The sequence below is a fragment of the Idiotropiscis lumnitzeri genome, chromosome 13 (genome assembly GCF_059441095.1).
Source record: "Idiotropiscis lumnitzeri isolate Australia: NSW breed Sydney's pygmy pipehorse chromosome 13, RoL_Ilum_1.0, whole genome shotgun sequence".
NCBI lineage: Eukaryota > Metazoa > Chordata > Actinopteri > Syngnathiformes > Syngnathidae > Idiotropiscis > Idiotropiscis lumnitzeri.
This window is the reverse complement of record NC_142403.1, coordinates 9,969,449-9,988,899: the sequence shown is the minus strand read 5'-3', so window position 1 is coordinate 9,988,899 and position 19,451 is coordinate 9,969,449. Positions and strand designations below refer to the sequence as shown.

General features: G+C 39.2%; 1 protein-coding gene across 3 annotated transcripts; it reads left to right on the top strand.

Moving 5' to 3' along the window:
• The first annotated feature begins 843 nt into the window (after nucleotides 1-843).
• On the top strand, nucleotides 844-19,257 carry dazap1 (DAZ associated protein 1). Of its 3 annotated transcripts, XM_088313481.1 has the most exons (13): nucleotides 844-1,053; nucleotides 3,498-3,538; nucleotides 4,580-4,746; nucleotides 5,118-5,183; nucleotides 7,407-7,514; nucleotides 7,709-7,757; nucleotides 10,678-10,760; nucleotides 12,961-13,108; nucleotides 13,284-13,316; nucleotides 13,788-13,937; nucleotides 14,153-14,317; nucleotides 17,169-17,258; nucleotides 18,441-19,257. In XM_088313481.1, exons 1-13 carry the CDS (start codon nucleotides 1,022-1,024, stop codon nucleotides 18,605-18,607), a joined length of 1,299 nt encoding a protein of 432 aa, XP_088169607.1. In that variant the 5' UTR covers nucleotides 844-1,021; the 3' UTR covers nucleotides 18,608-19,257. The 3 variants fall into 3 exon arrangements, with proteins under 3 accessions (XP_088169607.1, XP_088169606.1, XP_088169605.1); XM_088313480.1 differs by lacking the exon at nucleotides 17,169-17,258 and having other exon boundaries at nucleotides 847-1,053; nucleotides 7,410-7,514; XM_088313479.1 differs by lacking the exon at nucleotides 17,169-17,258 and having other exon boundaries at nucleotides 848-1,053.
• The last annotated feature ends 194 nt before the right edge of the window (nucleotides 19,258-19,451 follow it).

Here is a 19,451-nt window from a genome sequence, read left to right as displayed (position 1 = left end):
GCCCAAGTACCCGGATAAAAAAACAAAACAAAACAAACAACATGCGAATGCAGTGAGAATACGCAAACATAAACTTGAACCCAAGACCTGAAAACTGTCAGGTAGACAGAACCAATTGTTGCGATGGTGAAGCCACGCTCTTCCCAGCATCCTTGTAAATATTTGTATAGCTGTATTCAGTTAACAGTTGCGCTTTATTTGCTTTGTCATAATTGTGTATGTGATGCCTTTAAGATGGAAGGGCAAAGGATCAGAGGATCAAAGGATCAAATGAACAATTTGAAAGTCGGCAATGTGTTGGATGAAAAAACAACACTATTTGGAATTGAGAGTGCAGAAAATGCAAACACATAAATGGACTAGGATTTAGTAATTGGTTTGATCCAATATATGTAAAAAATGGGCAAAAATGTTTGTCAACATTTTGTTTCCAGGGTAAAAAGCAGATTCTTGCAAATGTATTCTTGATTAAACATAAAAATAACCTGCTTTCATGGCAGTCTGAAGAAATGTGAGAATATTTACTGATGCCAGTCGCAAATTCTACATTTTGAGTCGAGCAATTTCTTAAAATGACAAATCAGCCTTTAAAATAGTTGTCAATTATTTAATAATTGATTAGTAGGCAATTAATCGATTGTTGCACTTCTCAATGTGCATCGCTTATTGTTCTTTTTTGCCATAAACAAATTGATCCAACCGGATTTCACACTTCCGAGTTATTGATCTTGACTCATGACAGAGTGACGAGGTTTTACATTCGCTTGATTTATTTCCTTGGGTTATTTGTTGTGCTCATCCAGTAAATCGCCTCTACCCCTTGCTTGCTGTGGCGGTGGTGGAGTCAGTGCAGTGTTCCTTTAAAGGCGGTGCACTCCGCAATGTCGTCATTGCGCAGATCAGTTTTGAACCAAAAAGCGGAGTGACCTTCCTTCCTTCGCTCTCGGTGTGAGAGGGGCAGCAGTCAAGCGAGAAGCCGGCCACAGCTCACGCAGCCCCCCCCTCAGCTTTAGCCTCAGAAATGAACAACAATTTAATCGGCGATGAAGTCGGGTAAGCTCCTTTCTGCGATGCACCCTTAAAAGGAATGTAGTCTTTTTTCCAAAGTATTTTTATTTTTTTTTTTTGGTAATATACACTCATTTGACAGCTAGCGTTTGCTAACGAGCTAGCTTAGCTCCATTAAATTAGCGAGAGCGCTAGCAGCTGGAAATTAAAGCAAAAAGTGATATTTATAGTGGAAGTCGCGAGTACGGCAGCTGGAGCAGGAACGTCCGACGTCGGCGTTGGCTTCTGCCTTGTTGCCTGCTAGGATAATATGTCAAAGTGTCACACTATTCACTTAAGCCGGTTGGTGGGTTTTTTCCTCTCGGTTCGAAGCATCTGAGCTAGGCAAGCTAACGTTTGCCAGCAAAGCCCAAGTCTCACTGACTTGGCCAAGAGGACACTTAGCGGGCACCGCGGGAGGATTCGGCATCCTTTCCCCGGCTTGTCCTCCACCTTTCGCTCAATCGTCGAGTCTGCTCTTGGCCAGATTAAATGGAACGATATTGATAGTTTGTATGATAAAGTGCTGGCTGGGGAAATTGCAGCATCCGAGTGAAGCGTCCCTCCGACCGGGACCACTGTGCTCAGACTGGATGCAGCCGGCTCCAGCCTGTGTCATTGTACCTTCACAATTTGCTGTTAACTGGATGGTGAGAATGAGCAGACGTGGCCAAGTGGAAGTTAAAGAACGTGGCTAAAGCACGTGGGATTAAAAATAATATTAATAGTAATCTGGTGTTTATATCGCGCCCTGTGTTTACTGTCACCACGTGTACACATGATAGTCAAACCAGTTTACAGTTGCACTTAATTTTTTTGCACATGTTAACGGTTTAATTGGCGAAGGTGACTGTATACCTGTGTACTTTGCTGTTTCGCCTGTGTAACTAACTATGTATACCGATGTATTTGACTTTGGAGGTGCGCCGATTAATCGACAACTAATTGATTATCAAATTCATCGGTAATTTTTTTTAATGGTAATTGATGAATAGTTTTGGTACTTTTTAATTGAAATCGTCAAAATGCTTTCAATTTTAGCTTGTCAAATGCAAATATTGCCCATTTTGTTATAGTCCACAATTAAAGTAGAGGATCATCTTTGTTAAACAATGATCAACATTCTTGCCTATTTTCTGTCATGTTACAGAGCAAACCAGTTACTGAATAATCACATCCTATATCATATCATATCATATCATATCATATCATCTGTCAACATTTGACAGATTACTCCACTTTTAAAATGAGTTGCAGCTCTATTTGACTAAACACACTAGTGTACCTGAGTGTTTCCGCCTGTGCAATTTACTGTTTACATCGGTGTAGCTGACTGAGTGCACTTATGCAATACTGTTTACACCAGTTTACCTGACTTTTTACACCATACTCTCATGTAGTTGACTGTTCGCACTGGTGTAACTGACTTTATGCACTAATATGTACTTACTGTGTGTACCTCTGCATCTGGTATTGATACTAATGTGCAACACTGTGTACATCTGTTTACCTGAGCATTGACACCTTTGTGTCTGACCGTCATGTTTAGCTTTCGAGCTGACATATGTACTCTTTCCGCCTGTGTGTTCTTGACTGTGTTTACCTGCGTAGTTGACTTTTTCCCCACCTGACTGTAGATACTTTATGGACAGTATTTGGGTGTTTGTATCTGTGTACCTTATTGTGTACACTTGTGTATTTGATTGTTTGACTGAGTAGGTTTTCCTATTTGACTGTCTACACCTGTGTACCTTACTGTTTACACCTCTGAACCTTACTATGCACACTTGTGTATTTTAAAGGGATGTCCCGATCATGTGACTAGAAATCGTTTGTATTCAGGCGGTGCAAAGATATTGCCAAGAGAAAGTAAACACAGCCAGTGGAGGTATGTTCTGGTACTTGTCACGGGAAGCTAATGTGAAGCTAGCATCTTGTAACAATGTTAATTTGTGCTGGTTAGCAAAATTCTAATGTGGAGAGCAGAGACAGTATCATGTGTACTTGTAATATGTGCAAATTGAGCATTTCACTGGGCGGAAATGATTAGTCTGCGTTTAACACAACTAATTTATATGAGCCACCTGAGAAACGGGTGTTTTACTTGGTTTTTGCCACTTTCCCGATAGATAGAGGTTTCTTTTGGGATAGCTTTGTATTAAAGGAAAATAAATGTCTGTCCTCTTTTTGTCCTCTTCTTAATACATTGCTGTGGTATCGGATCCGGACCCGGTAACGGCAGAACCTCAAAATAAGGTGAACCAGACCTGCGTGCAAAAAAAAACCTGATCAGGACATCCCTAGTATTTTATTATTTACACTTGTGAACACCCTTGTACATATATTTGTTTGGCAGTTTACTCCACTATATTTGACTTGATTGTTTACAGTTGTATGTATTGTAATTGGGAACATGTGATGGTCATTTATTTGTCTTTTTTTTTTTGTAGAAAATTATTTGTTGGTGGGCTGGACTGGAGCACCACACAAGGTAGGTATCTTAACAGTCATATTTAATAAAGTGAATACTCAGCTCATTTGCATGCAGCATGTCATGAATAAACAGCCATTTGTCTCCAGAACATAGTGGCACACTTTGTTGTCATACAAGTGAAGCTAGCTTCTTGTTTATTAGAACTGAAAATGGTTCAACAAAAAGCAGACAGAATTGCTGCGTCTTTTTTCTGCTGTAAAACCAAAAGCAGAGCCCAATGCTTACATTTATTCTTGCTTTTTGAATTTGTTTCTGTGGTATTCCTAAAACTATGTACAACCATTGCATACCATCTAAATCAGGTAACGCTTGAATGAATGTGACGATAACGGGTAAAAATTGGGTTCTTCAGTGAGCTTTTGGCCTGAGACAAATATGATTGGTTAGAATCTTGCTCAATTTACACAACTCTTGATGCACGTGACTTTGGTCGAGTTACACAACCTCCTCAGAGATGGTCGAGCCTGTGTCCAACTCTTCTCTGGTGGTTTCTTGCTTGACCACTGTGTAACTTTGGACGTGTGTGTGTGTTAACGGCAGTGTACCATAAAGATCACAAGCACAGCACAGTGGAACTCGGCTTGTTCCCTTGGCATTGTCCGCAGGGCTTCCCAGCAATGAGAAAAGCAATTACAGAGTCTTCGTTTGTTGAAACTTGCTCACTTTGACTCAGTTGGGTGTGTGCTGGCATCTCAGGGCTGTGGCGTGTTTGGTGCTATGGAAAAGGACATTGGGTCAGTGCTTTAGGAACTTGGATACATGACATCTTTGTGTTTTCAGATTTTGTTGTACCAATTAAAAAAAAAAAAACATTGCCTAATTACCCTGAGTAAAGCTAACTTTATACATGTTAATTTGTCTTTTGACACCTGTGCTGAAGGTATTGCCAAGCTTCTTTTATCATTTTAAAAGCATGCGTCTACCCTTCGTGTGCAGGAGACAAACAGAGCTGAGTCATGTCTTTCATAACCATTTCACATTTGCAGTGTTGCTGACATATTTTATCTTTATTTTCTTCTTTTTATCTTCTTCCCTCAGAAACCCTGCGAAACTACTTTTCACAATATGGGGAAGTGGTAGATTGTGTTATAATGAAGGACAAAACAACTAATCAGTCGCGAGGCTTTGGTTTTGTCAAATTCAAAGACCCCAATTGTGTACGGACGGTGCTGGAGACAAAGCCACATAATTTAGATGGCAGAAATGTAAGTATTTCATTTGAAAAGACTCCTGAAACAATGTACTTGCCTATTGTAAGAAATGTGCAGTTGTAACCAGTTAAACTGTATTCGGTTACTCGCAGTAACGAGACTTTTGTTAAGTGCAAGTAGGGGGTGGTGGACGTGTTCTTTGCAAAGACTGATATTTGTTTACCCGACAAGACTTACCTGTTCAAAGTCAAATTGACCAATTTGGCAGTTCACATTACTATTCTGACTGCATCGAATTGACTGTTAGTTTCCTGGATCGTCGCCAGTATTGTTCATTCTGAATGCAGTAATTCATTTATTCAGATAAGCCAGTGTGAATAACATTTGACACACTCTGTTGATGCTTAAATATTTCCTCTTGTCAGATTGACCCGAAGCCATGCACTCCTCGAGGAATGCAACCTGAAAAGACTCGAACTAAGGAAGGCTGGGTAAGGCAAATCTGTTTTAATTTTTTATTTTGTGTATATTTTTTGGCCATACAGTGCAAGGTGTCATTTTTGAGTAATTATGCTAACTAAGCAAGCAACCAACAAAACGCTGTTTTCATATTTTTTCACAAATCACCATTAGGTCAGCCCCTACGTATTTGTGTTATTTTTACAAATTATTAACCAATATAAAGTGGTGACAATGGCTTGCTGTCTTTGACGCTGCCATGTTTATGATAATGTTTTTTGGGGTTTTCCTTAATTATGTTTTGGAGATGTGAGGATTCTGCCAAACGCCAGCGAAGAACTAAGATAAACCAATCTGTGCCAATACTGTACATCTGTGCTCGCACCCGGACTCATACAAATGCTCTGATACTATGACGCCGACACTTGTCATATACTATACTTGACGATTCTGTTCTCCATGAGTGTGTGGTTTGCAGAAAATGAACAGCTCTTCTAAAGGATTCAGGAATGCTTATTTCTTGCTGTTTGCATTGAAACTCTGGGTTGACATGTACAGTACAACTAACACAAAGTGAAGAGAATTACATGCCATTTATTTAAGCATACAATAGAATACAATAAAACACTTTGCTTTGATCTGCAAAAGTCCGCTTGCTATTAAATGCCGTAGGATGGCATTGATGTTGAAAATAAACATTAAAACACAAATAGCACGGCAACATATACAGAAAGATGATATAACAATACTCAAAGGCTGATATTATTTCTACATAGCGTTTTTTTTCATGTACACAATAATTCAAATCAACTCAATATTTTATTGAGGACATTTAAAAAAAATGCATTCCTAACTCTGTGCTTTAAATAAGAAGAATATGGAAAAAACAATAAAAAAAATAATACAGTATTGGTAATAAACTCATTAAAGGACTTCTTTATCTTATATTTGAGTCAAGATTATTCTGTGTTCAATAAAAGTTAGTTTCGTGTTTTGAACAAGATTTGATTTAAATGTAATTCAGCTTCATCAAAATTGCAAGATGTAATTGCATCTCGTAGCGATGTGTATATATCTGTAATTGTACTTGTACTTGCTCTGGGAAAAACAAGTGTTATCGGTGCTAACTATAGGTCTCATACATGCATCTCCTAAGGCAGTGGTCCCCAACCCGCACACCCCACAAAACAACAACAAAAATAAACTTGCAGTAATTCCGATTTATGTATTATTCACGCCTTTTAAAATATTTGATTATTGAAAAGTGACCCGCTTCTTTCCATTACATCGAACTCTTGACACGTCAAGATGCTATTCGTCTCTCATTCCGCTAATATTAAACCCACATATGAAGCCGCTTCTGCAAAATATGCGGCGAGCACCATCCCCCCTCCCTTCCCCCGTCCCCACGATGCCGGTCGGCAAAAGTCGTGAACTTTTATGAAAAAGGTTGGGCAACAGTGTCTTACGGTTATGGCTCTTTTTTGATTGACATTTTAATTCGCACTGGTATAGAGCTGAGCTGCACTATGATGTTTCTAATATTTTGATAATTTAGCCACATGATGTTTGAAACAGCTGCTGAACGTGGTACAGCAAACCATTCAAAATTGAGAATAAAGTCAGAGAAAGATTTTTTTTTGATAACCGGTTATATTGTGCACGTGTACCTAATGTTGTGGTCGACGTGGGAATGGAGTTGACCTTTATAACATGGTTGTGACCAAAAACTGCAAGTATATCTGTGACAGAATTAGCTCCGACACGATTGCCTTTTGAACCTGAAAGAAAGCAAGGTGAAAAGGAATTGTTGAGTTGGTCCTCGCTCACGTGTTACAGCCATGTTGTCCCATTGAGTAGCAGATGACTAATTGCCTTTTGTCACACATTTGTCTGCAAGCATGAGCGCAGAATGTCGGAGGCTATTGTGAGTGAGGTCCTTTTTGGTCCTCAGTGCTTTACTGGCAAAGCAAAAGATGCATTTGATTGAAGTCTTTTGCGTAGCAGCAGCCTCGAGCCTTTACACTTTGAGTGCAGCGCAGTGCGATTGTGAAGAGAGTGAGTGGAGGAAGCCGTGTTCCCTGATCTGTGGAGACTAGTGTTTGCATTGACATGACATGTTAAGAATTATACCCCAGGGCAAGAGGAGAACCTAATTTCCTCTGCAGTGCCTGAATAGATGATGGCTAAGCGGCCCTTCCCAGAGGGATCCTTTAACAGACACTGTAATCCATACACTCCTTGTTTTGTTTCAGAAGGGCAGCAAAGCCGATAGCAATAAATCAAAGAAGATATTTGTAGGTGGAATCCCCCATAACTGTGGCGAGCCTGAACTCAGGGACTATTTCAATAGGTTCGGAGTGGTGAGTATTGTCAATTACATAATTACTTCATATTGGCTTTATAACTGTTTGGACGAGTCAATTTATACTTAAGTCATGAAAAAGCACATTTCATTGAATGGGAAAGAGCCCTTTGATTGTTGTCTTAGTTTACGTAAACAAAGCACCTTGCCCGCCTTTCTAAATGGCCATTGTTTCCCTTTGTCCAATTCAAGGTCACAGAAGTGGTAATGATCTATGATGCGGAGAAGCAGAGGCCCCGAGGTAAAAGCTGAACCCGTTTTCAACGCCCCCCCCCGTCCCACCTCGCTCCTCCCACCCACCTCCATCCATACCTTTCCATCTTAAATCTAATGACAAACTATTCGGGGCCCAAAGAGAAAGCGACCATTCAACTGCGGAAATTACATTTATTTTAATCAGATACACTTCCTGTGTGTCGGCACTCCATTTGAAGTCATACCATGCTTTCAGAGTGTACACAACAAAACATCAAAATTTATCTCACAAATACTTCTTATTGAATTTTTTTTTGATGACCTTCAACAGGAGACTGAGTGACACATTCACTTAATTAACATATTCACCATTTCAATATTCATCTTTTTTAAGACCATTTAACTCATTCGCTGCCAGCCCAGGTAAAACGGATGTACTTTACGACGTGTCAATTGTAGTGCATAAAGTCAACGACTCGTAAAATTCTTTGCAATAAAATGTTCTATGCACTTTCACTAGTCTAGGCACGGCATTCTGATTAATATTGCGTTTGTGTAATATGAATTAGGCAACAGAATCCTCCATCTAAGGGGGCGGCTTTTTTTGTCACTTTCTCTCAACTGAAAATTAAATCACAGTTGCTCGGGTCTCAGGCAACACCCCTGTTTTTTTTAAGCTGAGCCATGGTTGGATGTTAGCTGAGCCCTGAGCAACTTTGCTGTCATTTTCAGTCGACATTATTAACCAGAATGCCATGTTTTCGACTAGTGGGACTGCATAGAACATTTTATTGTAAAGATAATTTTCGGGTTGACTTCCCCTTTAACACCGTTGCATCTGCTACAACTGTTGTTGAACTCAAAATAAAAAAAAAAACGTCATACGTCACAATCACATTCCCTTGTTTGGATACCTCCACAACAGGCCATTTAGAAGGAGTCGTAGCCTTGGAGGACATCCAGAGAAAAATCAGAAATGCAAAAAGTTAATGGCAACTCATTAGCAGTTGCTTTGGGAGGCAACGCGTCAACTAAAAGGGGCGACATTAGAGCTCCGAAGGGGGATTTGACCTTCAAAGGGTCCTCAATGATGAAGGAGATCGTGTATTTTTGTATCTTGTGTTTGCTCCTCTGAAAAAGGCCTCCTGATGAATTCACTAAAAGTAGAAGTAGCATATGACAGAATTGCATCCTACATGTATTGTGTCACTTTGAGCGAGAATTGCCTCGCTGGGACTCAGACCAGCCACCGGCAATGTTGGTGTCAGCCTCTGCCCAGTGAGCTCCAGTCACATCTGTTTCATCTACATTTGTCCTACATAGCAATGATGTTGCGACCAGTGACCCACAACATGTTGTGTGTTACTGTTCCTCCTTCACTTCATTTACTCTCTGTTGGGAGAAGCGGAATAGTTTGTCATTGGAGTTTAACATGATCTAATGCAACAGTTAACATCATTGCACAATTCTTGTTAACGTAACTTTAAAACATCTGAATCATTTGCTGTTTAGTCTCGGGTTAAGTTTTCTTAAGCTTGATTTTGCACACAAATAATACATGTACCTTAAATGGCGTCGTATGTTTTCCCATATGTAGAAATTTTAAGCAATTATGCAAGTGAGCCCTTTCTATTTTTCTTTTCCTCTGTGCCCCTTCTCTTTGTGAATTTTTTTAATGTGATTAACTGTGTCTCTTAAGATTTGTCTTTTCTCCTTTAGGTTACTGTGCATTGACTGGTACCGCAGAGGTACAGGCCAAACATTTGAAAATGCCCAGACGTTCAATTGGTTATTGGGGTGTATACAAAGTCGTTATCTGTTGTGAACTGGGATGCGTCTTTTTATCCTGCCAGATGTGATATGGCAAACAGAAAACCTACTAAATGCAGCCCAAAGATACTTTCCATTTTGTGTGCAATATTTCAGGAATATCAGGTCATTTAGTAGAGCAACATCACCACAAAATTTGACTTGAACTAGGATCATAGTGTGATTCTAAATTAAATTCAGATCGAGGACTGACAGATGTTATTAATATCAATAGGCCACACAGCTTGGGGATGCTTGGCTGGAGGTCGCTCAAATCTCCGTTTGTTGTCTCTTAGGATGCTAAAGCGGATTCAGGTTAGGTCCCCAAGTGGAGATGGGTACTCAACCTAGTTCTGCCAAAGTGGAAAGTTAATTTAATTGAAAGTAGATCACTGTAGCATTTCGAAAAGTATTCTTACACTTTGTCAGATAAATTCCTTTTTGGGGGGTGGTGCTCATTTTGCATGATTAATGAGTTAAGACCTACACGTTATTTCTCTGATACATTGGTAATAAAATGTTTTTTTGTGTGTGTGTTCTTGATCGTCTTTGTATATCCCCCAAGAAAACTTTAGATACAAGAGATTTTGGCAGACTTGTTATGGCCTATATCTTTGTGTTATCATTTGCAGTGTTTTATTGTTCAATTTCGGCTTATCCTGGCTGACTCAAAAGTAAAATATTAAATTTGGGAAAGCTTGGAGAAAGCTTTAGGCATTCTACAGTTTGTGTTTCTCCATATTTTTGTAATGCATTAACAATGGCTGCCACAAGTGTGTGTGCTCCAAAGCAAAATACCCGGGAGAATTCAAGGTGGGGTTTGGATGAAACCGCATGAAATATTACCATGTAGTAGTATTGCTCGTCTTTGATAAACTGTAGATTCACCAATATTTATTTGCCACTCTTCATCCATGTCAATCAGTCACTTAATTCTTAAAATGTTCCTGAGAAATATTTCTGTCAAGCCACCAGGCTGTGCAGTCCTGGATTTTGTGTTTTTTTTTTTTGCGGTTGTGCGACATCATCCAAACCCTAGGAGCCTCTCGCTCAATCTTGACATGATCCTCACTCTGCCGAATCCCAATACTGTTCTTCATCTTGTGTTGTCACAATCCCCCCCCTGCTACCTTGATTCACTCTTGGTCGTTGGCTAGGTTTTGGATTTATTACTTTCGAGGCCGAACAATCAGTGGACCAGGCTGTCAACATGCATTTTCACGACATCATGGGCAAAAAAGTGTGTAGTTGTAGTTTTATTTTAACCTTCAGATAAAACAGAGACTTGGGCGACTGGCTTTATATTTCAGCATAATGTGATGCTGTTTCGTACAAATAATGATATATTTAGCAAATTTCCAAGATCGACTCACACTGCAGGATCTTACGATTAGGCTTCTTAGATTAAAGCATGTTCTCTAGACACTGACATTTTGGTATTTCCAATCTTGTCGCCTAAGGCTCTGTTTAAAAAATGACCACTCCTTTAGGGTGTGTTACATATAATTGAGTTCACCCAACAATTTAATTTTCAAAACTAATTCAACGGTACGAAAAATCAGCCATTATTCCTACAATACAGTACAAAGCATACATAATTGTAATTCCAAAAACAAAAATAATTCGCAGCCCACTGAATTACAGAATTTAATTCACCTAAAGGATTGGTCAAATCAGTTCAGTTTTTTTTTTTTTTTTTTTTTTTTCTTTTTTTGGATATTTGGTTGGCAGGTCACTTCCACGTCAACATGTCTTCTTTTACGTAAAAAAAAAAAAAAAAAACCTCAGTGACCACAATCAAAGAATCTCCATACTGTGTCCATCCGGCTTACAGACAAATTTTCAGGTCAGGGAGAAAGTAAGTAAACGGATTTGTCCTCTTACATTCCGGCTTCTGCTGTTTTACGTGACAAACATCACCCACCTTGGACCCCATCTGACTGAAATGATAAAACTATTGCATTTATATCCTATGTACCTCTCATAATTCCAATGCAGTCACACAATACCCATGACAGTCTTTTTCCACTAAAAAGTTGCCATTGACTCAATTTTTTAATATTTAATAAATTACTCTCTGAATATTTTAATTAAAATGTCCCTTTCACATTATATGCAGGGTGGATCCAATCTAATCGGTGATGGATTTAGCTCAACCTGTAAACTCTCCATTTAGACTCCCCCCTTGACTTTGCCATGATTTTTTTTTTCTGCAGGCATCAAGGCTCAACTTAATCCATTGTTCTTGACTTGACATTACCTTCTACTGGGACTTGTGGGAACTTGGGAGGTATGAGTTACAAAATTAGAAAATGGAGCACATCAAACTGAGGAACAAATCCCAGTTCTGCTGTTGGGGACTTTACAGAAGTCATGGTATCCATCACGCAAAGCTGTGATGCCCACGGGAGAAAGCGCTCTGCGAGCAGCCGGCGGCAGCGGGGGCCACTACCAGACGTGCGCGTAATTGGGTCGACAGAGAAAAAAGAGAGGAGGCTGGGGTTGCCAGCAACACCTTAAAGCTGGGTGGAATTTGTGATTCATTTTCCTCCTGCAAGGTGACCCCAATAACTCAACCCCTCAGTCTATTTCTGGTTGGCTCCCCCTTAGTCTCTGCCTGTTTCCTTGAGCTGGTTATCGGTTGTTGCTTTGTCTTGGCACCCAGTTTTTCCCAATTCAAAATGTGTGGGAAAATAGATGATAATAAAATATATAATAATGATCAGCATTATAATTATAATAAAAATAATTATGATATATGAGGTTAATGAACAATCACTATCAAGTAACAAATGGACCACAGAAAGATTAGGGCTAGCAGAGATGAGTTTGTGTCACGTCACCTTTGACATTTTCGACAAAATTTCACCTTTTGACACAGTATGAAGATTCAATTTTATACTGAAAAATGTTTTTTATTCTGCATGTTTACCTTGTATTCTGTTCGAATTGAGATACAATTTTCTCTCTACATCCATTCCCCTTAAAATGTATGCCAAATAGAATAAATTGAGATTCTTCATACGCATTAGATGGAGAAAGGTAAGTTCTAATTTTACATTAGAGTACATTTTTGTAGAAGGCAGTTCATTGAATTAAAGAAAACATCTATGTTTCTCAGGTACATTCTTGTTCAGATCAAGACATTTTAAAAATATCTGCAAAATATTTGCATTACAAATTTTGTTGTGTTTGTTCTTGATTTTTAAATCCTATTTGATTTCTAGTACCTGATACACATAGCTGTCTCCCGGTTACACAATAACTTTGATATAGACATTCAAGCCATGCTATTGTCCTAAAGTGAAACTTTTCAAATTGGCCAACAAACCACAAGATAGATGCCTTGCAATTTGGCTTAGGAAAGGTCTTACTCGGTGGGCGACTTCATGGGCCAGTTGCTGGTATTACCAAATGTGTCCTCATTGTCCTTTGTCCAGGTTGAAGTAAAGAAGGCAGAACCCCGTGACAATAAAGCTCCTGGCCAGCTCGGCCCAGGCCAGTGGGCACCCAGGAGCATCTTGAGTGCAGCTAATGGTTGGCCAGCACAACCTGCCCAGGGTTGGCAACAGCCTTATGGGGCACAAGGTGAGTGCGAACTGTGAAGAAACAAATAGAAAGGCATTATTTGTGTTTGGAGTCAATGCCACCTTCTGTGAGAATGTTTCACTTTTAAGGCTCATGTGGATTGTGAACATGGTTCTACTTTTCAGATGACAATTTTTCACTTTGTCTAAAACATTGTATTATTTTGTCCCTGAAGGAATTTGGGTTTCCACTACTGGCCAACCAATAGGTAAGCTCTCAACCTTGTCTTGCCAACAACGGCAACAACCCAATATTTTCTCCAACTAATAATGACTTGATTTTAAGTCTCTTTTACTGTATAACAAAAAAATTACATTGAACGTACTTGCACACTCTCTGGCTTTTTGGCATTAATCTATTTGTTTTAATATTGGTTTTATGTAGCTTTAGCAAAATAATGAACCATTTTAAATGTAATTCATGAATGTGATTTACAAAGAAAATAATTACACATATTCTTTTAAATGTGATGAAAATAAGTGTTTATCACATTGCAGAAAATAAAGTGTTCACATCTGCAGTGTTTTGAGCCAAACCGGACAGGATACCATGCATGTTGTAATTGTTCATGAACATGTTAACAGTCGCCATTGTATACTGACATACTGTAGCGCATACTGTTTACCTGCTTCAATTTATAAGAAGTGTGCCCAAGAAATTGTGTTCTCTAATTGATCAGGTAGTTATGGACCTCCATTAACTGCGGGCCGTGGAACCCCCACACAGCCCCCTTCACCTTTTAGTGCATTCCTGGTCACCACCCCAGCGGGCAGCTTTGCTGCACCTCAGGGCTACCCTCCGCAGGGCTTCAGCACAGCACCTCAATTTGGTGAGTGATGCGATCACACTCATTGCAGCCACATCCACAAGTGTTGCATAATTTAGTAGTTTAAATTGGTATAGAAAATTATACAAGTGTAGAACTCGATCTGAGGCGTGCTTTTATCGAGGCCGATGATTTGTTGAAAGACAAAGTATGAGGTGTTTAGGTCCAACTCATCATTAGAGAAAAGTCATTAATAGTATCATTTTATTGTGTAACAGGTTACAGTTTTGGCACTCCTCAAGCAGAACAGTATGTTCAGCAGGTTCCTCCTCCACCTGCTACTCCAGGAACTGCAACATTAGGCTTTGCTCCCACCACTGCACCAACTCAGGACTTGAGCAAAGCTTCCTCTGGACAGCCTGACTTTCCGTATAGCCAATATGGTAATAAGTGTTGTGTTTGTTGCTCTTCCATGCCCCATTCGCTCCTATTTTATTTTCTGTACACCTAAGCGCAGCCCGTGCCACTGGTCGCAACTAGTTACTTTTAATGCATATGCCTTATTGACCCCCGCTAACACAGAGCTTACTATTGAAATAGTCCACTCATATCTTAAACGGCTCACACATGCTTACATGCATCTTCCATACATGAAATCCACTCTCACCTGAGCTGTAAAGTGGCTGTCTTTAGTGTCAGGTTCCTCCAGCTGGGCTGTGGTTGCGTAAAAAGGTTGGTAGGTGTTGGTTTCAATTAGATCATCCTGCCTTGCATTTCCGGTTGTTTTAGCTCTTTTATTTCATTCTTGGCAGATTGCGACATATAACGTAAAAATACTTCTGCCTTTTAGTAATGGTCTCCCTCACACTCCGTTCCCCTTTTTTGAGAGCCTTGTTGATTAACATTCCTGGTTTTAGCACGATTGCCATTTGCCCCACACAATATCAAAAGAAAACCTGTTGGACTTCAACATGCTTAAATGCCTTTCAACTAGGAGTGTACCAATCACATTTTGTTGGCTAATCACTGATCCCCAATCTTCAACATGCCAGACCTGCCGATTATTTATTTTTCTTTTATAACCAGCAGCATACACCTTCAATTTTCCAATCTTGCTTTATTGTAAGACATGGAACAGTACTTATGGCACAATACAAACAGATTATTTAAACTGTACAAAGTAGTTCTCTCAAATGAAAATGAAAACCCCATTAGTCATCTCACGGCATAGGAGGATAAAGACTGTTTTTTTTTTTTTCAATCTCTGCAGAGGAAGATATGATCAGCGGACAAGATTGTTTTTATTTTAAGGGATCGGCCGATCACCAATTCCCCCTCAAAATAAATCTGCGCTGATATCGATCTCGGACAATCGATCGGTACACTTCTACTTTCGACATTTTTCTATAAATCTGGCATTTGTTTGTACCACTTGCATGCTTCTAAGTGTAACTGTGTTTCTTCATGTCCCTTTCTGTGGGATGTCTTTTTTTATTTTTGAGCTTGACTGTGTTGTTAAACATTATCTAGGTAGGTGTTGTCAAGCAGGTGAGGTTTTTGCCGAATTTCAACCAGCACAGGGCAGCCAAGTGCAAAAACATTGGCACTACTTAATTTCAGCTTTTGCAGAGGACTTTGTTCGCCTACATAATTAAGTTAAATATCTTCCTGAGAGCATAACATACAAGGTTCATCTTTTACACTCAGTTTCGTCGACATAGTGTCAGTGTCAGATAAGAAAATTATGTAAGAGAAACTCCACCCAGTATTTCTTCAGACCTGATGACCCCACTCAGTCTTGAGTTACCCATCATGTTCTGTTTCCTCTTTGTGCATTCCTTTCATTCAGCCTTTTGCACTCAGTCTTCCCTCCCTCTTAAGATCTCCACTTAACTGCCATACAAATTATTTTTTTTCCAAGGACCCTGACATTGTTTAAAGACCTCTGCGGTATAATTAGATCAGGTCCAGGGCTTGTGTGTCTTCAGTATTAACATCAGCGCTAGAACAGTAAATTTCCCAAGACTGTCAATACATTTTTCCCCATAAAATTATCTGGAACCTGAAACTTAATACCTCGATATGTTGATATCTAAAACAAAACTAGTAATTATTGCAGTCAGTTACTTTCTTTAGCTGACATTCAATTTTTGCACATTTGGTCGGTGTAAAAGTAAAGGCAAGCAACCAAGTCAGCAAATAACTCACATTGTCGCTGTCGGGCAGAATCCTCACATCTCCGAAATCACAACATTTGATGAAGATAAACAACAGCTGGTAGTATACCTCCTATTCTTTTCATACTCTATAGTGTTGCGCGCTCACATCGACAAGGACCACCCAACAATCATATTTAGTTGCTGTTTTAAAATGCTAAAAAAATATTACAAATTTACTACATTGTCATTGATCAAAAAGGTGGTAGGACATATTGCCTGTGTAAGCTATTAGTCGCACACTGCACAAATCTGGCCTTTATGGAAAAAAGGCATTTCTCAAATAAGTCTGAAAAATTGTACAGGAAGTTTGCCATAAGGCACCTGGGAGACAGAACAAAAAGAAGGTGCTCTGGTCAAATTAAACTCTCAAACACTCTTCATCTAACCTTACTGCACCTGAGCTCTTTTGCAAGAAAGATTGGACGAACATATTTGTTTCTAGATGTACGAAACTGATGGAAGCCTAACCCAAAAGACTTTCAGGATTAATCGCAACAAAAGATGATTCGACAAAGCATTTACTCACAGGAGCGGCATAATTTTGCCCGTCTCACTTTTCATTTTTCTTTAGTTCTATAAAAAGTTGAAAATATTGCATGCATTTCGTTCCTCTTCAAAATTGTGTCGCACTAGGTAGTGATTCTTCACAAAAGATTCCAATTTTAAATCTTTGTTTGAAGACAGAAATGTGACAATACGTCTAAAAACTTCAAGGGAGCCCAATACTTTATACAAGCCACAGGCTCCCGCAGCGTGATAAAAGTCATTTCACAATTCGAGTCTCCAACCTAAATAGATTTAGTCTTTCAACACTTTTAATTAACATCTAAAAATAAAAGAAGACAATCGTATCGGTTGATTTGTCAACATATGTGAAATTTATCTTATTCAAACATAGGGAGTTTCTACCCGACTGCGACAATATGCGCACTCTATTTTATGAAAATACTTTCCAAGGACAATGAGAAGTGACTCATCACCAGATAAAAGTGTTAAGCTTTGCCAAGTTATAATATAGGAAATAGTCGGCCAGTATAAGGGTGCGGTCAACGTGGTGTCCTCGTCTCCCTGATAGGCGTGGGTAACTACCCTCAGGAGCGCTCTGCCTACGGACCAACGCGTCCTCACACTTATGGTCAGGATGATCAGGGAGGATGTAGTGCAGGTAGGTGCCGGCATCATATTCTCCAACCTCAGAATTAGCATTTCTTCATTATTGTAGTGCTTCTACTAATACTACAACCTGGTTCTTAGCCTCGTTTGCAAAGGATTTTTCATGTGCATTCAAATTCTAGTAAAACATGGCCGCTGGTTGTTGAGTGCATTTGAAAGTCATTTACAATCATATGAGATACCAGAGCTCCAAACGTATTGCCTCCCCTCTGTGGATATTGCTGGGCTATACCAAGAAAAAGCCTATTCTTATTTATTTTTTTATTCTTGTCTGTCTGCATTGCTTTGCAGTTCATGAAAAGGATGATCTAATGGTCAGAAATACAGTTCATAGCTCAGTTTTGTATATGTGTCACCATTCACTCAGTACTTTCCTCTCCACATCATTATAGCTGAAGTCATATAAAATGGACTTCAATTTAGAGGACACTATTGTGTAAAGACAGCCATCTTTTGTTTCACATTTTTGATTCAGTCTTATAGCAATCCAAATGAAAAGACCAAAATGCATTTTCTCTCTGTTGTATTAGTTCATGTTATTCCCATTCCAATTAGAATAGTGTTTTACGTGTCTATGTTTGTGATCTGGACAGCTTTAGTCCGGTACAAAGACAGTAAAATCACCCCGAACCAAGAAGAATATGCTGCTTTTCATGATCAATGATTCAATTTTAATCCAATTTGCAGAGTGACGATGCCACCAAGTGTCCAAGTAGAAGAATGCCGTACCGAATTGATCAGGATGCATTTTGCCCTAAGAAGGCTGGCATGAAGTTCTTTATAATATAGTGTGTCTGTAACGAGCAAGCAATTATGCAACTAACATCGAATTGTCTTCATAACTCCAAAAAGGACAATGGCTACAAAGTACTTTTGATGTGATACTGTTGAGAATTAGTGTCGTCCTATGGAGGTTTTGTGTGCGTGTGTGTTTAATCATTGCACATCTTTGTGAATATGAGTGTGAATGATTGGTTGTCAGTTCTGTTTATCTTGTGATTCGCTGGCAACCAAAACCGGTTGCACCCCGTCTCTCGCCTTATGTCAGATGGGATAAGATCCAGCTCACCCTCTTGATACAGCCAATGAATGGATGATTTTTTTTTTTTAATCGTGCTTGCTGCGTGTCTTTAGTCAACTAATCTGTTGCCTCAAATCTTCTCGTCCACCGCAGGCTACGCTCAGGACCTGACTGCGTTCAGCCACACCTTTGCAGACCCTAGTCAAACAACGGCCTCATATGGCTCAGCACAGCCGGCTGCTGTTCCACAGCCTGCCGCCAGCGCGTTTGCAAGAGGGCAGAACCACAACGTACAAGGCTTCCACCCGTATCGACGTTGACTGTCACTTTGGGACAGGGATGTGATGTACAATTTTACACAAAAATAATCTGGGGGGGGGGGGGGTAGGAGTCAGGGAAATGTGTGTTGGATTGTTTTTTTGGATTATTTTGAATGCACATTGTGAAATGGGAACCTCCATGAAAGTAGGTCTTCCAGTTTGGTCAAAAGAGTTGTAAAAATATTTTTCTTTATCTAATTTATGGAAAATTCACGATGGAATTTAAAGATGCTTTTATGTCCAATACTCCAACAATGTTTTATAGTAGAACTAAAACTACTTTGCAATAATTTTGATTGTCACGTCAAACACTAGCACATAGACTATATGGAAAGAGACTTGCATATAAATATGTATATTTATGCTTGACACAAATGAAAACAGTTGCATTTCCCCAGCTTTAAATTCTAGGGAAATTGTTTTTATTTGGTCAATATTGTTTACTTTCTGAGCCTTTCAAGTTTGTTTGAAATTGAGATTATAGATATATATTATACACAAACTGCAATTTTTTAAAAAGGAATTTTGTACTAAAATGTACACTTTGCTTGTTTTTTTAATTTAAAGATGTAGACTTCCCTCAGGTGGCTGTTTTGGGTGCGTTTTGCACTTATGCAAAATGAATAAGTTATTAAAAAAAGTTTGAAAGATGTGATTTCTTCCCTAGTTTTTTTGTGGGGGGGGATACTGAAGGCTCCAATGGTAATAATCACATTTGATTTTAGCTTGATAAGCATTCATATGCAGCATTTATAATTTTGCAATGCCCTTGTATGTGATTATGAATGGCAATCGCCGATGCACTAAAATTGCTTTATTATCATGAGCGGTAACAATGCTCATT

Bases quoted from the DNA above. Each gene is read 5' to 3' on its own strand.
- dazap1 (XM_088313481.1), top strand. From the start codon at position 1,022: ATGAACAACAATTTAATCGGCGATGAAGTCGG. The intron at 10,761-12,960 runs GTGTGTAGTTGT...TCCTTTGTCCAG, and splicing joins ACGACATCATGGGCAAAAAA to GTTGAAGTAAAGAAGGCAGA. The intron at 14,318-17,168 runs GTAATAAGTGTT...TCTCCCTGATAG, and splicing joins CTTTCCGTATAGCCAATATG to GCGTGGGTAACTACCCTCAG.